General features: G+C 41.7%; 1 protein-coding gene across 1 annotated transcript; it reads right to left on the bottom strand.

Moving 5' to 3' along the window:
* Window positions 1–752: 752 nt before the first annotated feature.
* FAM237B (family with sequence similarity 237 member B) lies at window positions 753–8,285 on the bottom strand. The gene is made up of 2 exons (XM_044425036.1): window positions 7,904–8,285; window positions 753–865 (listed from the first exon to the last, which is right to left on the bottom strand). Exons 1-2 carry the CDS (start codon window positions 8,283–8,285, stop codon window positions 753–755), a joined length of 495 nt encoding a protein of 164 aa, XP_044280971.1.
* Window positions 8,286–16,156: the final 7,871 nt, after the last annotated feature.

Raw genomic sequence — 16,156 nt, forward strand, 5'->3', positions numbered from 1 at the left:
CTATCAGCATACCGTTCCGACCCCCCCAACTGACAGTGACATTGTACACCAATGCATCCCTCATCGGGTGGGGTGCAGCATGTGCAGGACTTTGGGTCCAAGGGACTTGGAACCAACGGGAAGCGAAGAAGCATATCAACTTCCTCGAACTCTTGGCGATTTTCAACGTTCTCAAATCTTTCGAAACTGTCCTACAGCGCCAAATTGTCCAGATTGCTTCCGACAACATCACTGCTGTTTTTTACATCAATGAGCAGGGCAGGACAAAGTCACCTGCGCTGGCTCGACTATCACTGGAAATTTGGGATTGGTGTATCCCAAGGGACATAATGCTACTGGCGGTTCACCTTGCGGGGACCGACAACATAGAAGCAGATACACTGAGCAGACAAATGTCAATGACCCACAAGTGGGAGTTGGACCGACAGCTTTGCAAGCAACTTTTTCATCTATGGGGATACCCAGACATGGACTTGTTTGCTACCCGAGAGAACAGGGTATGCGAACTGTTTTGTTCGAGAGCGGGTATCGGACCGGGATCGACAGGGGATGCCCTCATAATCCCTTGGAACAACATGACTTTCTACGCTTTCCCCCCAGTTCCACTCTTAATGAGGGTTGTATCGAAGATAGTTCAGGACAACGCTATGGGGATATTAATAACTCCGTGGTGGCCAAGACAACCTTGGTTCACCACTCTCCTCAGTCTGTCCAAAGGTGTATTTCTTCGGCTCCCAACGATTCCTCATTTGTTAACATAGCACAACGAAGCGATCTGACACCCGGACTTGACTTCTTTGAAGCTGACGGCGTGGCACATCCGATAAGTCTAACTGCTGAATCGATTCCGACGACATCTCGTCCACTGGAACACGCAGCTCAACAGACTGTGCAACTGAACCTTTCCTCGGACCCGTTAGGAATCACTCCGGGACCGACAGCCTTGGATCTGGATATCCAAGTGAGTCTCGAATCTGCACTAAGGCCGTCAACACATCGATCTTAAGCGGCAAAATGGAGAAGATTCTCATCTTTTGCTGGGTGCCATTCTTTTTCTCTGGGATCGGCCTCTATTGAGAACATTTTACAATTTCTCTTTGAATTGCACCTTTCGGGATTTAAACCATCATCTATAAAGGTTTACGCCACTGCCATTTCACATTACCATGGCAATATACAGGGCTCATTGGTTTTTTCCCCACCTATGGTTCGCCATTTTATTAAGGGACTGCAGAACCCTCACCCATCCGTTCGTCCTTTTATGCCAACGTAGAGTCTTTCTGTTGTACTCCAAGCGCTTACAAGGCCCCCATTTGAACCTTTGGCAACTGTTGATCTACGCCTAGTATCTTGGAAGACTGCCTTCCTTGTAGCGGTCACTTCAGCCCAAAGAGCTAGTGAACTTTGTGCTCTTCGAATAGATCCACCATATTTGAATTTTCATAAGGAAAAGTTTGTTCTTCGAATGGATTCAGCGTTCCTACCTAAGGTGGCTACATCGTTTCATATGAATCAGGAGATTGTTTTGCCTGCATTCTTTCCATCGCCATCGAATCCAATTGAAAGATCTCTTCACACTCTCGATGTTCAATGCTGCTTGGCCTTTTACAGATCTTACACTGAATCCTTCAGGAGCTCTAATAGACTCTTCATTAAATATTCTGATCACGACAAGGGCTCTCCAGTCACATCTCAGAGACTGTCTAAATGGATCGTTCAGACTATAGTTCTGGCATATCAATTAGCAAAGATGGACTTACCTGCACTTCCAAGGGGTCATGTTCGGTCTTCAAGACTGAGTAAAATGGCGGACACTCCGCTCTATTTATACTATGGAGGGGGAGGGGAGCAGAGTTTTCCTGCCAAAAACCGTTAGCTTTCTAACCTTCCGGCCTAGGCACTGCGCAGGTGCAGCACCCCATATGTGTGATGCACAGATGGCCACTCAAAGAATATCAGTTACAGGTAAGCAACCTGCTTTTCCTAATAACATTTATAAATTGAGAAAAAGTGGTGGAAGAAAGCTGTGGTAGACTAGGGGTGTTACAGCGGGGCTGGGGAGCTAAGCACAGCAATATATCTTTTGACTGTAAACAGATTTACAGATGCTTCAGGAAAAAATGGATGAAATACTGACAAAGTCCGAAATAAAGTGTATTTCTCACTTCCTTGTTGAGTATGACTGCTTGAACACCCAGCACTGAGATTGCCTGTCCTAGCCTTTAGTAACTTTAGGATATGAGTTTCGGCCTTGGATTAGATAAGTCTGAGAACCACAATGTGCCGTTCCATCTAGAGAGGCTTAGATTCTTGGTCCAACAATAATAGTGGAGAGACCCCATATGTCTGGCTAAGCCACTATTAGAGATGCAGTACATTGTAGAGAGCTCCAGAACTAGGCTAGATCCTGACCTCTCTGACAAAAGTAACAGATAAGGAGAGGAGCAAGGGAACTTAGGAGGAGGATGCCAATTGGACTCTTCAACAAGAATCCTATAAAGGCATTCTTCCTGAAAAAGCATGGTCCTCTGTCATCGGATGCATTCTACTCACCACCTACTGCATTCTATTCATGTGAATGCAAGTAGAACATTTCTTCAGACCTTGTCAGCCAACACAGCAAGGTTCAGGAAAGATAGATAAGGAGCTGCTCTCCACAGACATAAGGGATATGGATCCATCTGATTGCTCATATTTGGGGGAATGCCTGCATAGAACCAGGGTAAGAAATGCTACATAGTTATATGAGGAAAAGAGACTGTCTGTGCCAGTGCTGGCAAACCTTTTAGAGACCAAGTGCCAACACTGCAATCAAAACTGCATACTGAGGTTTTAGTTTAGAAAAAACAACTCACAGCCAGTCCAAGCAAATATATACGTACCCTTGGCATCACACTGACTGGCCATGCGAAAGCTTGGACAAGTGGCGGCTAATGAGTCACAGCTCGTGACATCATAACCTGGCACTGCTACTCCTTTCCGAGCATGCGCATGGCCCCTGTGTCTGCTGTTATCCGATGCTCGGCTGCTCGAGTGATGCAGGGGCGACTTCACTTGCATGCCAACAGAGAGGACTCTCCATGCCCGCTGTGGCACGCGTGCCATAGGTTCGCCACCACTGACCTAACCCTACCCTGGTGCACTCCCCTAACCCTAATATAGGACTATAGTTTCATAGAAAAGAGGGCGATTTTGAAAAGGCCTTGCTTGAGTAGCTTTTTCTGCACTGCTCATCATTTCTGCCCATTCTAAACACATTCCAACCATCAAAACCATGCCAGGACACCTCATTTCTGTAACCCCAACCCTGCCCTGGTGCACACCCCTAACCCTAATATAGGGCTATAGTTCCATAGAAAATAGGGCGATTTTGAAAAGGCCTTGCTTGAGTAGCTTTTTCTGCACTACTCATCATTTCTGCCCATTCTAAACACATTCCAGCCATCAAAACCATGCCAGGACACCTCGTTTTACTAACCTTAACCCTGCCATGGTGCACATCTCTAACCCTAATATAGGGTGATTTCATAGAAAAGAGAGGGATTTTGAAAATCCTAGTTATGCTGAACTTTTTAGAGACCAAGTGCCCAAACTGCAACCCAAAACCCACTTATTTATCGCAAAGTTCCAACACTGCAATCAAACCTGAAAATGAAGGTTTTAGTTTAGAAAAAACCACTCACAGCCAGTCCAAGCAACTATATACATATCCTTGGGAGTGCACTGACTGGCCATGCGAAAGCTTGGACGAATCACGGCTAATTGTTAATCGATTATTTATTGGGTTTTATATTGTGCCGAAATGTCTCCAAAATTTTTAAGGTTAATTGTGCAAATGGTATCTGTTTTGTAAGCCACCCCAAGGCTTTTTGTGAATGGGATGGCATAGAAATGTTTTAAATAGATAAAAATAAATAAATAATGAGTCATGGCTCGTGACATCATAACCTGGCACTGCTACTCCTTTCCGAGCATGCGCATGGCCCCTATGTGTGCTGTTATCCAAAGCCTGGCTGCTCGGGCGACTTCACTCGCATGCCAACCGAGCGGACTCTCCGTGCCCACTGTGTCACGCGTGTCATAGGTTCGCCACCACTGACCTAGGCATACAAGTCCATGAGGTGGTCTAAGCAAGAGGAGAAGAACTCTGTTCCTGGAATCATTGTGGGCTAGACACTAGAACAGGAAAAAGTGGTTGCTAGGAAGAATAACAAGGAATGGACTGGGCACTGAGCAAACCTAGGTAGATTTTGAATCTTTATGGCATAGTATATCCATATTACACAGCCAAAAAGTGAGGTGCCCAGTCTCAAGGGCAAGTGTAGATTTCAAATTGGTAACCATTTAGGCAGACTAAGGTTGAACAAAGGATGCAATAGTGTAATCCTGGAAAACAAAAGGGAACCTTTCTTTGGATTTCTGGCTGCTTGACTGAATTAAAGCTAGCTAGCTAAGCATTAAAACTACGCTTACAAGAGAGAAAGGGTGATGTTCATAACAAAAAGGGGTTTCCAGATGGTGCTTTAACCTGCAGATCTATCTTGAGGTGAGGACACTTCAGAGTTGGACCATGCTTTACACCAGAACAATAAATTGGCCATTCTGAAAGTATCTTCATGGGTTTCTTGACTAGGATAGCAGCCTAGTAGTCTGGTAGGCATTTGGTTTTGTCCAGCAATCCCAAGTTTTGCATACTGCAGGAAGACCACCTCTTAATTAGGGCAAGCAATGTATCACTCTTGAACTTCAATTACAATAAAGGTGGGAACCTAAGCGTGCAACTTTCAGTATTCTTTTGCTCACAGCTGCCTTGAAAACTTTTGTCTATGCAGGAACAAAAGGCATATTCAGTGGAGGAAAGGGTAAAGATACTTAAGTAGCAAATAAAAACCTTTATTTCAGTGGGAGACACTTAAATATTTGCTTATATCTCCATTGAAATCAGCATAAAAATGGCTTCACTTTGGCTGCATTATTGCCTAGGTGTTTACAAAGATGAATAGGTATGCTGAACCAAATGACTAACAGTCTAAAAATGTCCAAATTCTGAACTTTACAACTCTTTCTCTTCAAAGGTTTTTTGTATCAGTAATTATTAAGGGCATAAGACTTGGCAGTCTTACTCTCATTTTGGTTGTTGTTTTTTTCATTTGTTTTATTCTAAATCTTGCATATTGCTAACTAGCCTAGCAATGGCAACTATGTATCTTGACATGTGTTTCCATTCAAGATCCAAGAAACCCCACATCATAAGGTCATTATTCAATATACCAGGTGAAGTCCTGTTGAATAATGAGCCTTCACCTTCAGAATACATCAATTTTGTATTTACCTTCCCCCCAGTACTTCTACACTTAATTTCTGAGGTAGTTCGTTTGTGTATGCCAGTGTCTTTAAAAACTAATGTAAGTAGTAGCCCTTATGTCCCATTCAAAGGCAAGAAATTAGATGATATATCTATATTCAGTGTTCTTGAAGTTTATAATGCAATGTGTGAAATGTGATGGCCTGGAATCCTGGGTATGTGATAGGTAGGTATAATGGCAGCAAACTCAGGAGCATCAGTCACTGCTTCTAACTTCATAATATATTGTGGTCATGGATATCCAAGCATTAGGGCTGGGTGGCAGGGGGTGCTTTTCCTTTCTCCCTATCTGAAAGACATAGGAATCAGTTTTTCAAATAGACCACTGTGTTAATGAAATGGAAACTTCCATTCAATTATGTGTAAAATTCCTCCAAGAACATGGTCTTCTTTTCATAAAAATATAATGTTCAATACTATGAGTGCCATCTACTGATTCCAAACTGCATGTAAAGCCAGGGCTTCCCAGTGGTTTTAAGCTGTTCTGTGTTCAGCAGGTACAGTAGAGAATCACTATGCATTGGTGGAACACTTCACAGAAGAAAAAAGCAAGATTGACTTATATCCAGTGTTAGCCCAACAAGTTTCAGTCATTTTAGTAGATCTGCTTTTAAATAATATTACACTTAGATACAACTGTTCATATGTATAACTTTGAATTGTCCCCTATAAGTATTACAAATTCATAGGATAATATGTACCATATTTTTCGCTCTGTAAGATGCACTTTTTCCCCCTTAAAAGTAAGGGGATATGTCTGTGAGTCTTATAGAGCGAATGTGTGTGTGCCCGACGCCCAGGACGCTGCCAGCCCGCCTGCACCACGTGGCACCACCTGGCTGGCATGCGCTCGGCGTGCGCCGCTCCACTCCAGGCTTTAACCCGCCGGCCGCACAGAGAGACGGACTGCTCACCTCCTCCGCCCAGGAAGTCCTGCCGCAGAGGAGGAGCCACAGGCTTTAACCCGCCAGCCGCATGGAGAGACAGACTGCTCACCCCCACCGCCTGGGAAGACCTGCCGCGGAGGAGGAGGACCCGTGGGCTTTAACCCGCCGGCCGCACAGACAGACGGACTGCTCACCCCCACCGTCCGGAAAGACCTGCCGCGGAGGAGGAGCCGCAGGCTTTAACCCGCCAGCCGCACAGAGAGACAGATTGCTCACCCCCACCGCCTGGGAAGACCTGCCGCGGAGGAGAAGGAGCCACAGGCTTTAACCCGCCGGCCGCACGGACAGACGGACTGTTCACCCCCACCACCCGGGAAGACCTGCTGCCGCTGCCGCGCCACCCGGAAGACCACTGCCAGCACGCTGCCAGCCCAGATGCACCACACCTGGCCGGCACGCGCTCTGCGCGCCCTGCTCCGCCTCTCCTTCGGCGCAGGTGAGAGCTGTTAATCACAGGTCGCTGTGTGTTTTCAAATGGCAACCCGTCTTTTAATGAAGCCCATGGGGAAGTGATGGGGAATGTGCCTGTGATTATCAGGAAGCTTTCCATGGATCCCTCCTCTAAAAACTAGGTGCGTCTTATGGTCAGGTGCGTCTTATAGAGCGAAAAATACGATAAATGAATAAGAGCACCATTGCAATTGTCTTCACTGCATAGAAAAATATTTTAATTTGTGATAACCAACATGAATCAGTAATCAAATGTAATCAATGAAGTTTAGGGACTTCACAGAAAGTTACATCAAGAATAATTTCTTCCTTTGGTTTTACATATGTGTTTCCCATAGAATGTCTTAAAAATGAAATCTGTATACTTTAGAAGACAGTGTAAAAAATGTACTTGTTGCTGCTGTGCCATAATTTGTTAGCATATAAAAATATACTAGACTTCTGTTTAATTGAACACTTCTAAAAATGAAAGAAATTTGTTTTCCCCAAAAAGATGAGGAGTCTGAAAATACTATGATAAACTTAAACACGTTGATTTACCTGATATAACACAGGTACTCAAAATACATAAAGCATTGAAATTTGGTACATTGATAAGAAGAGAGACGATGCTGGCAATGAATGTCTGGAACACACTTATCTGATTAAAACACAGTCAGGATATGATCACAGGGAAGAATTCTCAAAAACATCTACAGTAAAGGATGTGCTTTTGGAAACGTGGGTTGGTCTCCTTTAGTTTGGGATCACCTTAAGCTGTCTTCTGTATATTTGCCTCTTTGTCCTCCAGCTGGGGTTTGTCAGACCTACAGAAGGAAGGAAAGAAAGCCAATTGCAGATAAGAAAATGTCTTGTTGCCATCTTTTCTTTTTCTATTTGAAGCTGTCAGACTCCTTTTTTATCTGTAAAATACAAATTCTGTACCCATGAAAACTGGAAAAATACCATCTGTCCTTCATTTTGAACCATAGTAATACATAAATGTGTTAGACTGGTGCGACACAATTTTGGTGTATTAAATGCTTAGTAGTAACAATCCTTAGGAACAATGATTTCCTGTCTAATACAAAATATTTAAATGGGTGGTGAGGAGAATCAGCACTACTGAGTTATATTTATAAATAGTTTAATATGACATTACCTTCTGAGATTTTCTGTGTATGTGTAATAGTATTCTCTGGAGATACTAACTGTCTCCTGCCCATTCCATGAGATCTTGAGAGCACACAGTCTATGTACATGTCCCAGAAGTTCTGAGCCAAATCATTGAAGACATCATTATGCTTGGGTTTAGATGACTCTTTTAAAAACATCATGAATTCCCAGAGAGCAATAACTGTGCCTGCTACCCTAAGTTTCTTCATTTGTACCAGCTTATGAGAAGAGATTTCCCAGCACTGATTATCAATCTCTCCTAGGCTGGCAGGGGCTTCTATTTGATATTCTAAGGTGCCATAAACGAAATTCACCATCAAGAGACACCCCAGTTGAAGGTACCAACGTCTTCTGCATGTGAATTCCATTCTGTACAGAGGTATCTGAAAACAATACAAAGAATATGACTTGGTTCTTCTTCTAGTCTTATACTTTATAACTTTTAAACATATATTATCATAATCTTCACAATAAACACATGAGGTTGTATCTCCAATAGCAGTGCCTGCAGAAAAACCAGAAGTGCAGGAGAGGTTCATTTCATGCTTAATGGTATCACACTATTATTTCTGACTGCACAGATCTCTTAATAGATGGTTATGGAGGATGAAGAAATTTCCAGGCTGAGTCCAGCATCTACTCCCCATCCATAAACAGAGAATTGGAGTAGTACTCGTGAGGCCCAGCTTCAAATCTCAACTTAGCCAGGAAGTTTTTTTCCTTTCAGATGCTGCTCAGTTGAATAAGGCCAGAACTAGCACCTTAAACCATGCTCAGAAATAAGGTTGTTAAATTATCTATTCCACATCTAGTTTGTTTTAGCATAAATTGTGAATAACTTATGCTCCTTGCTATCTCATGCATTTGAATGACTAACCTGATGAAATAGCACTAGGTGTTTGAATGCACCCATGTAGAAAAGGCAGCATCAAACAACTTATTCTATCCATTGATCTGGCCACTGACAGAGAGGCCAAGGTGAGTAGAAAAGCCCCTCCAGAAACCTAGAAACTAGTTTGTTCCATATGTCACAATAGGCGGACCAGCCTAACTAGTCCATGGCTCCGACAGTGGCAACAAGACTGGGATTTGTTCCTTCAGCATGTAATCACCTAATCATGCCAATACTGTTTTCCTGAGAAAGCTATAAACTCAAAGTTGTAAATCAGTGAAGAATATTAAATCCAAAATATGCCCTGCCACATGTGAAGCATAAGTTATTATTTAAGAGAAACCCAATGTTGTTTATGAAGTTCCAAACAGTGTATTTTGAAAGAGTGAATTTTGGAAATGTCCAGAAATTCTGGGTGAAGACAATACATCATCTATGTAATCCATTAAAATGTGAGCAATTCATAGCTTTCAGTCTCAGAAACTCCCATGATTTCTAATGAATACTCCAACGTTTTGAAGATAATTGAAACTGCTGAGACTAATATCTCTCGGCTACAAGATGTTTCATACAAATGCACATACAAACAATCCCAGTGAATGAGGGGGTTACGTGATTTTCATGTAATTTTTTGAGGGGGTTACATGATTTTCATGTAATTTTTTGAGGGGGTTACATGATTTTCATGTAATCTCAAAACTACATAAGAATCAGCTCTTCAGGTAGTATACTATATTAGATCCAGGTAGGGTGAACCTGTGGAAATGAAACAAATTATTCTTGACTAACGTAAGTCCCATTCATTTCAATGAGTATACTCAAGATTAACATTGGATACTTTCTGTAAATCTCCAACTCTTTTGATTTCTCAGTCATAGGGTTTTGATTGAATAACAGATCATTTGCTTGTATGCAAGTGCCTGCAGGTTCAGGATTTTCAAGGTAAAGCATGAAAAGCTGCATTTGAGGGGGCTTCCAGATGGAGGACTCCTAACACTGCCAGTTAAAAGCCATTGTGCACATATTCTATCTTGTCCTCCTTAATGACTTTATTGTGAAAAGGAAGACAAAGTGGTGGGAAAACACAGGAGAGTCATAAAGGGGAAATGGCAATGTTTGGACAACCACCCACATAAAATTCCATGAATGAGACAAAGGCACAATAAAACCTCATAAAGCCTCTGAACACAGATGTTCCATTCTTCAATATCAAAGATGATAATAAATGTCATATAGTATTTTGTATGTTCAAAAATATTTTCATACTTTATCTGAATCCTTCCAATGAGGTTGCAAGGTAGCTCTGATTAACTCCAGTTAGCCAATGATGAGACAGTTGGTTACAGATGCAATCCTACAGGGATGCTCGTAACTCTCCAAACTCTGACGATTACAAGCATCCTATGCAGGACAGAAGGAGCACAGGCAAACATGGCTTCCATGCTCCTTTTGCCCTGCAAAAAAGTTAATGACTGATGTCAACTGTCTTAACTGCCATGGTTTGGAGGGACACTTCTGTGACCTCAAAGAATCGTCCGGCATGGTTCTTTCAGTGCTGACCATGAGTGGGGATGGCACTTCAAGCACGGCAGCTCTGAAAAATCCTATAGCCCTTCATATGCTATCTAGAGATCATAGGAGCACTCTATCCTGCTACTTTGTGAATTCTAGACTGAGATGAGATTAGAACCAGTGATTATTTCTCTACTCAGTCTCTTTTACTAATATGTAGTTCTTTTAAATAAGTAAAAAAGTTCAGACAACACCCATCTAATAATATTTGGAAAGTAAGCTGTTCTGAGATCCTTTCTGGCTGAAGAGCTGGGTCTAAGTGCTTTAAACAAACATACAATACTTCTCTTATACAGTGGTATAGTAAGTAAGGACATTTTGAAGGGTTTTCATTCATAGGATTGCCACATAACTATACTGTAGATATCACCAATTCATCACCACCTATATGGCAACTTTAAAAAACATCACTAATACTGAATTTACATAATTTGTAGATAATATCTGCTTTAACACCAGATTTCACTGATTTTCTTCTCCCTGTATTGTTACTTAGAAAGACGTTAAACTTTTTCTGTTTATTTGTTCTTGCTTGTATCCAAGGGGAACACTGATTATATCAGTGCCATATACATTGGAAATGTATATGGCACTTCTCCTTGTATAATTCAGTTGTCACAACAACTGCTTCCTACAGAGCAATACTTTCATCAGAATTCCAACCAATATGATTGGACTACCAAACACTAAAAGCAATTAAGGCTGAAAGACATTTTCTATTGAATAAGCCCCACTGAACACAGCGGGAATTAAGGCACTTCCAGATGAGGTTTTTATCATGCAGTTGCCCAGCCTCATTCATGGAATGTTTCAGTGGATCCAGACACCGTCTTCTACTTGTATCCCTCTCATGTTTTCCCATAGCTGCTTCTGTCTTTTTACTTACCAGCAAGAGACAGAGAGAAAGAGATAGAGAGAATATTGAGGAAAAGATAGAATGCCACACAAAGCCTTTAGGTTTGTGGCACTAGGAGCCTTCTGTAAGCACCCTTACTTCTAAGTAAACATTCATAGAATTGCAATGGAAGTTCTGGAATCTAGATCTGCCCTGTGCAGTTAATGTAAGATATTTAAACATTTAAGCAGCAATATGGGAGAGAAAAAAGTCATACTTACTGAGATGAAGTCTTATGGGGAAGCTGCCTAAGTGCTGACTGGCCACGTAAGACAGAAGCAGGGAAGCAGTCTTCCCAAAGACCAGACGTCTGAAGCTGCTGGCTGGTGGTGGTGGTTGCTGCTGCTGCTTCTGCTTTAGGGTGCTGAGATTATGGCAGAGGAAGACACTGACAGCAGCAGAAGCAGCATCCACAGCAATAACCCTATCAGGTGAAAACACAGAGGGGCTATAAAACACATAACCCCGCCTCTGTCCACATCATCCTCTCCAAGTCAATATGCTCCACATCCCTGCATCCCTCTTCCCTTAGCCTATCAAGAACATGTATTCCTCTATTCAGTAACATTCCAGGCAAACATCCTGCTAAGAGACTGTAACCCTGTGCATGTTTACTCAGAAGTAAGTCCAACTAAATTCAGTGTGATTTAATCCTTGGTGAATGGCTTTGTATTGCAGCCTCCTGATCACAATCCTATGTATATTTACTTAGAATTAATACCCACTGTATTACCATAGTATTACAGCCTTAAAATAGTTCTGTTAGAATTTGATAGGTCATACCCTCATTAATATTAACAAAGCCTTGACTGAAGTTAATAATAACAATAATGATAGTAGTAGGAGCCACAGCAATAATAATGTTAGAGAACATTACCTGGATATTAGAATAAAGGAGACTTTATTTCAAAGAGATATATGCCTCCTTTCTGCCAAATGATACCCAAGGTGGCCTAACAAAATATTATGAACATTTATAAAAGATCAGGAAAATACAAATACAAACAGCAGCAGGTGGAAAATACCACATCTTTATTTAGTCAGTTTATATGATAGCTTTCAGAAACAGGACTCTCAGAATATACAATTTAAAAAGGGATACAATAAAATCATAAAGACAAAAGCAAAGCTGAAGTCATTGAAGCTGCAATAAGAGCCATTAAAATCCATCAAAGCTATACCCCATGCTGGAAAGCCTGGGGAAATTAAAACAAAGGCTATGAGAAAAAAAAAAAAACTTTAGTGCCAAAGAGACATTAGAGTTCTAACAAATATTTAAAATTAAATATTTTGCTAATTTCAAAAAAAGGTTTGGATATTTTCTGAAAAGCTGAAAATCTGTTTAAACACCATTGGAGCTGCTGGCAGCCCTATTGAATTGCTTGTATTCATTGATGTGGTTTTGAATGCCACTTTTTTTTCTTCACAATCTTGATATATTATTCTGTATTTTATTGTTGTACCCCCACATTTTCATTATTGAGCAGCATGTATGTGTTGCTAAAATAAACAAAGCAAAGCAAATAAACCAAATAACAAACTTGCCATGCACTGACATTAGGCACAGAGAGCGCAAGCTGCGTGTCATATGAAAAGCAAAAGTTTTGGATAGGAATATGTGTGAGAAAACACTCTTTCAGTTTGTAAGGCCCCAAGCCAATCAGAACTTTTTAAATAACTACCAGCACTTTGCATTGTGTCCCAAAGTGATCTGGCAACCAATGCAGCTGTTTAAAGCACTGAGCAGTACGTTCTCTGTAACCCAGCTTTCCTTGTTCTGGTGTCCTCCTAATGTTTTGGACTTCAGTTCCCATCAGCCCCAGCCAAGAATATTAATGGCCAGGAACCCTAGGAGTTGCCCAGTCCTGGGAGGGCACCAGGTTGGGGCAGGCTGCCTGATCTTGTCCCAGTTAGTAAGCTAGCAGCTGTGTAGTTTCCAGAAGTTTTCAAAGGCTGTCCCATGTATAAAGCATTGCAGTAGTACATTCAGGAGACTACAAGGACATGGATTACTGTGACCAGGCTACGTATCTCCATTCAGGAAGAGTTGCAGTTAGTATATCAGTCAAAGGCACTGCCTGCCAAAGATGGTACCAGGGTCTCCAGTGACAGAACTCCCAAGCTGCAATCCTGGTCATTTAGAATAAGGGTCAACAAACGGTGGCTCTAGGCTTAGGACTAGACTTAATTTCATGTAGTCCTCACACTAATTTTAAAAGCTTTTGCAAGCTATCAGTTCTGGCAAGGGAACTTTTGTCTTTTCCCCAGCAGACAATTGGGCAGCAAGGATGAGAGAAAGAAAACAACAGTGTTAGAAAGAGATAGATGGGGAAAGAGATATAAAGGATTAGCTCGCCTACTTTTGGACCTGGCTTCCCCACTGACTTCAGTCCTCCCCTGTAACAGTTTACCTGCAGGAGACTGGCTTTCCACAGAAAAAAAAAATCCCTACTTTAGAAGGAGCACTAAACCACCTAACAACAAAACTTCCAGTTTATTAACCTTCACCTCGTCAATTACTACTGCCAGCTAATTCACCTCCTCCATTGCCACACAGATCTGTTGAAAAAGAGGTATTATGCTAGTTGTTGACGGCACAACAGCACGTCATTCCAAATTCCCAGATGATCAGTTTGCTGGAGATGTTAAAGGCAAGACAGAACCTGGCAGGAACCCTTAGCATCAGTGTGATCAGGAAGCATTAAATAGATGGAGATACAATGCGAAGGAGTAGTGGAAAAACTTGCCTCAAAATCTCAGTGGACCAATCAGGAATAGGTAGCTGAGGATAATGCAGAACTAGATAGTAATGAAGGGGATTTGACTCACAAGGGCTGCTGGAATGTATCGCAAAAAGAGGAGGATGGAATGGAGAGAGGACAAATAATGATGGAATCAGCTGGGCTTTGTGAGTATCTGTTGAGGAAAAAGAGCTAAACTACCACCAACTGTGGCAGCCCACATTTTCTAATGAGATGCTTCACTCAAAGGTGCCAGATTCCCTATGCAGCCCTGCTTCAGAGGGGTCATACTGTGTGAACCCAGAAAGCATGGGTTATGTGATGGTTATTTAACTTCCATATAAACCATATGTGCTGCTGTTGCATATTCAAAATGGAAACTGCATGTGCCCATAGTGTGCCATTGTGTCATGATGAGCATAGGCAGTTTCTCATGTTCCTGCAACACAAATCTGTAGTAGACAACTATATGTATCCATTTTCAAAATAATGAGTTGTAAGACAATTGATAGCATTTTCACACATGGTACTAAAAGCTTCTTGAAAAGTGTTGATGCAATACAAAAAGTGCAAAAGAACTATTTTTAAAATGAATCCATGTGCTTGCCAGTGTGGTAGGAATGATGTAAGAAATGCCCTGATTCAGCCATTGTACGTAAAAGATTAAGAGGATTGTCCATCCTGAAATGCTGGAAACTGACATTCCAGTACTCTTTGTGAAACAAATGCTGGGGGTTATTTTCTACATACAACAGAGCAAAGGCCCTGTTTATATTTCCTATACACTCTTATGCAGCAAGTAAGCCTATACCGACTAATTCCACTGATGATGTGATGTGAATGTGAATATGATGTTTAAACTGCTGTTCTGAATTATACCGAGCCATGGGCATGATTTTTAAGCAGTTGCTGAACATTTTCTAAACAACACATAATTTCTATATAATTGGGAATGTTTGTTAACACAAGGACTACATCATTTTCAATATGTACATGTAAATTGTTCTATGGACAGTTGCTGTGGGGGAATAATCAACTGCATTTTATAATGCTGCTTCCATAGCGGGGGGGGGGGGGGTTTGGGAGGAACAAATGTTCTACTGGCTTTTCAAATGTGAATCAAGTGCTTGAGTGACTACCTGATTGCGTCAAACAACAAATCACACATTGTGTTCCTAAAGACATTATAATGGCATCACTGCTGTGAAAAAACAAGGGGGGAGGGCGGTGACCAGGAAATGGGTGTCTTTATGGTTAAAAAATATGCCACTGTGCATCCCTCAAAAGGGGCTATCAGAGCCGTCATCATGCTGTGAGAGTCAAAAGACCTGCCCGAGTACATCAGCCACGGAGTACTTCCTCTATCTCAGAACCCCAGATGGAGGGGCAGATTCCATTTCATTGATTTAGATACTTACAAAAGCTCTCTCTCTTTGCTGTCTAAGCAATTAGACATATGAAAGCACAGGAAAGACCCATGGATTAGAAACACATTTCCACCTCTTTTACATATTTCCTCTAAATATAACACAAGTCCATATTTCAGAGCACCATTACCCAAGTTTAAATGGGGGTGGTATTGGTTCACATTTATTACCATATATTTCTACGAGACTATCACATTTTCTGCTCCATTGCAGCCTTCCCTCCATAATGCTTAGCCAGCACAGTCAATGGTTTCATGGCTGAGGTTAAAGGAGTTGTAGTCCAACTCAGCTTTTGGGTTTCTGGTTAGGAAAAGATACTCTGTGGAACACTATGGCTTAGACTGGCCCACAACTGCTTAATAAAACTTGCATGCACCAATTCTGTATCCAGACTGCATTTCTATAGCAGTAGAAGATTCACCCAACAAAAGGACAGTCTCTAGGACCAGGGATGGGCTGCTTCCGGCCCTCCAAATGTTGTAGCCTACACTTTCCATCTGCCCTATCCAATGCAGCCCTTGGTGAGGGAAAATGGGAGTTCTAGGCAAAACATCTCAGTGATACCAGATGCCCAGCCCCGCTCTTGGCCTTGTGAGGTATTCCCTTCATTCTCTTCCCATCAATTGCTAAATGTTTTCCATTCCCAGAGATTTCTACCATATCTTTATCTTCAACTCAAATAAGCAAGGGAAATAGCTACAGCTCGAATACT

The sequence above is a fragment of the Varanus komodoensis genome, unplaced genomic scaffold, assembly GCF_004798865.1.
Source record: "Varanus komodoensis strain SLA01 unplaced genomic scaffold, ASM479886v1 scaffold15, whole genome shotgun sequence".
Taxonomy (NCBI): domain Eukaryota; kingdom Metazoa; phylum Chordata; class Lepidosauria; order Squamata; family Varanidae; genus Varanus; species Varanus komodoensis.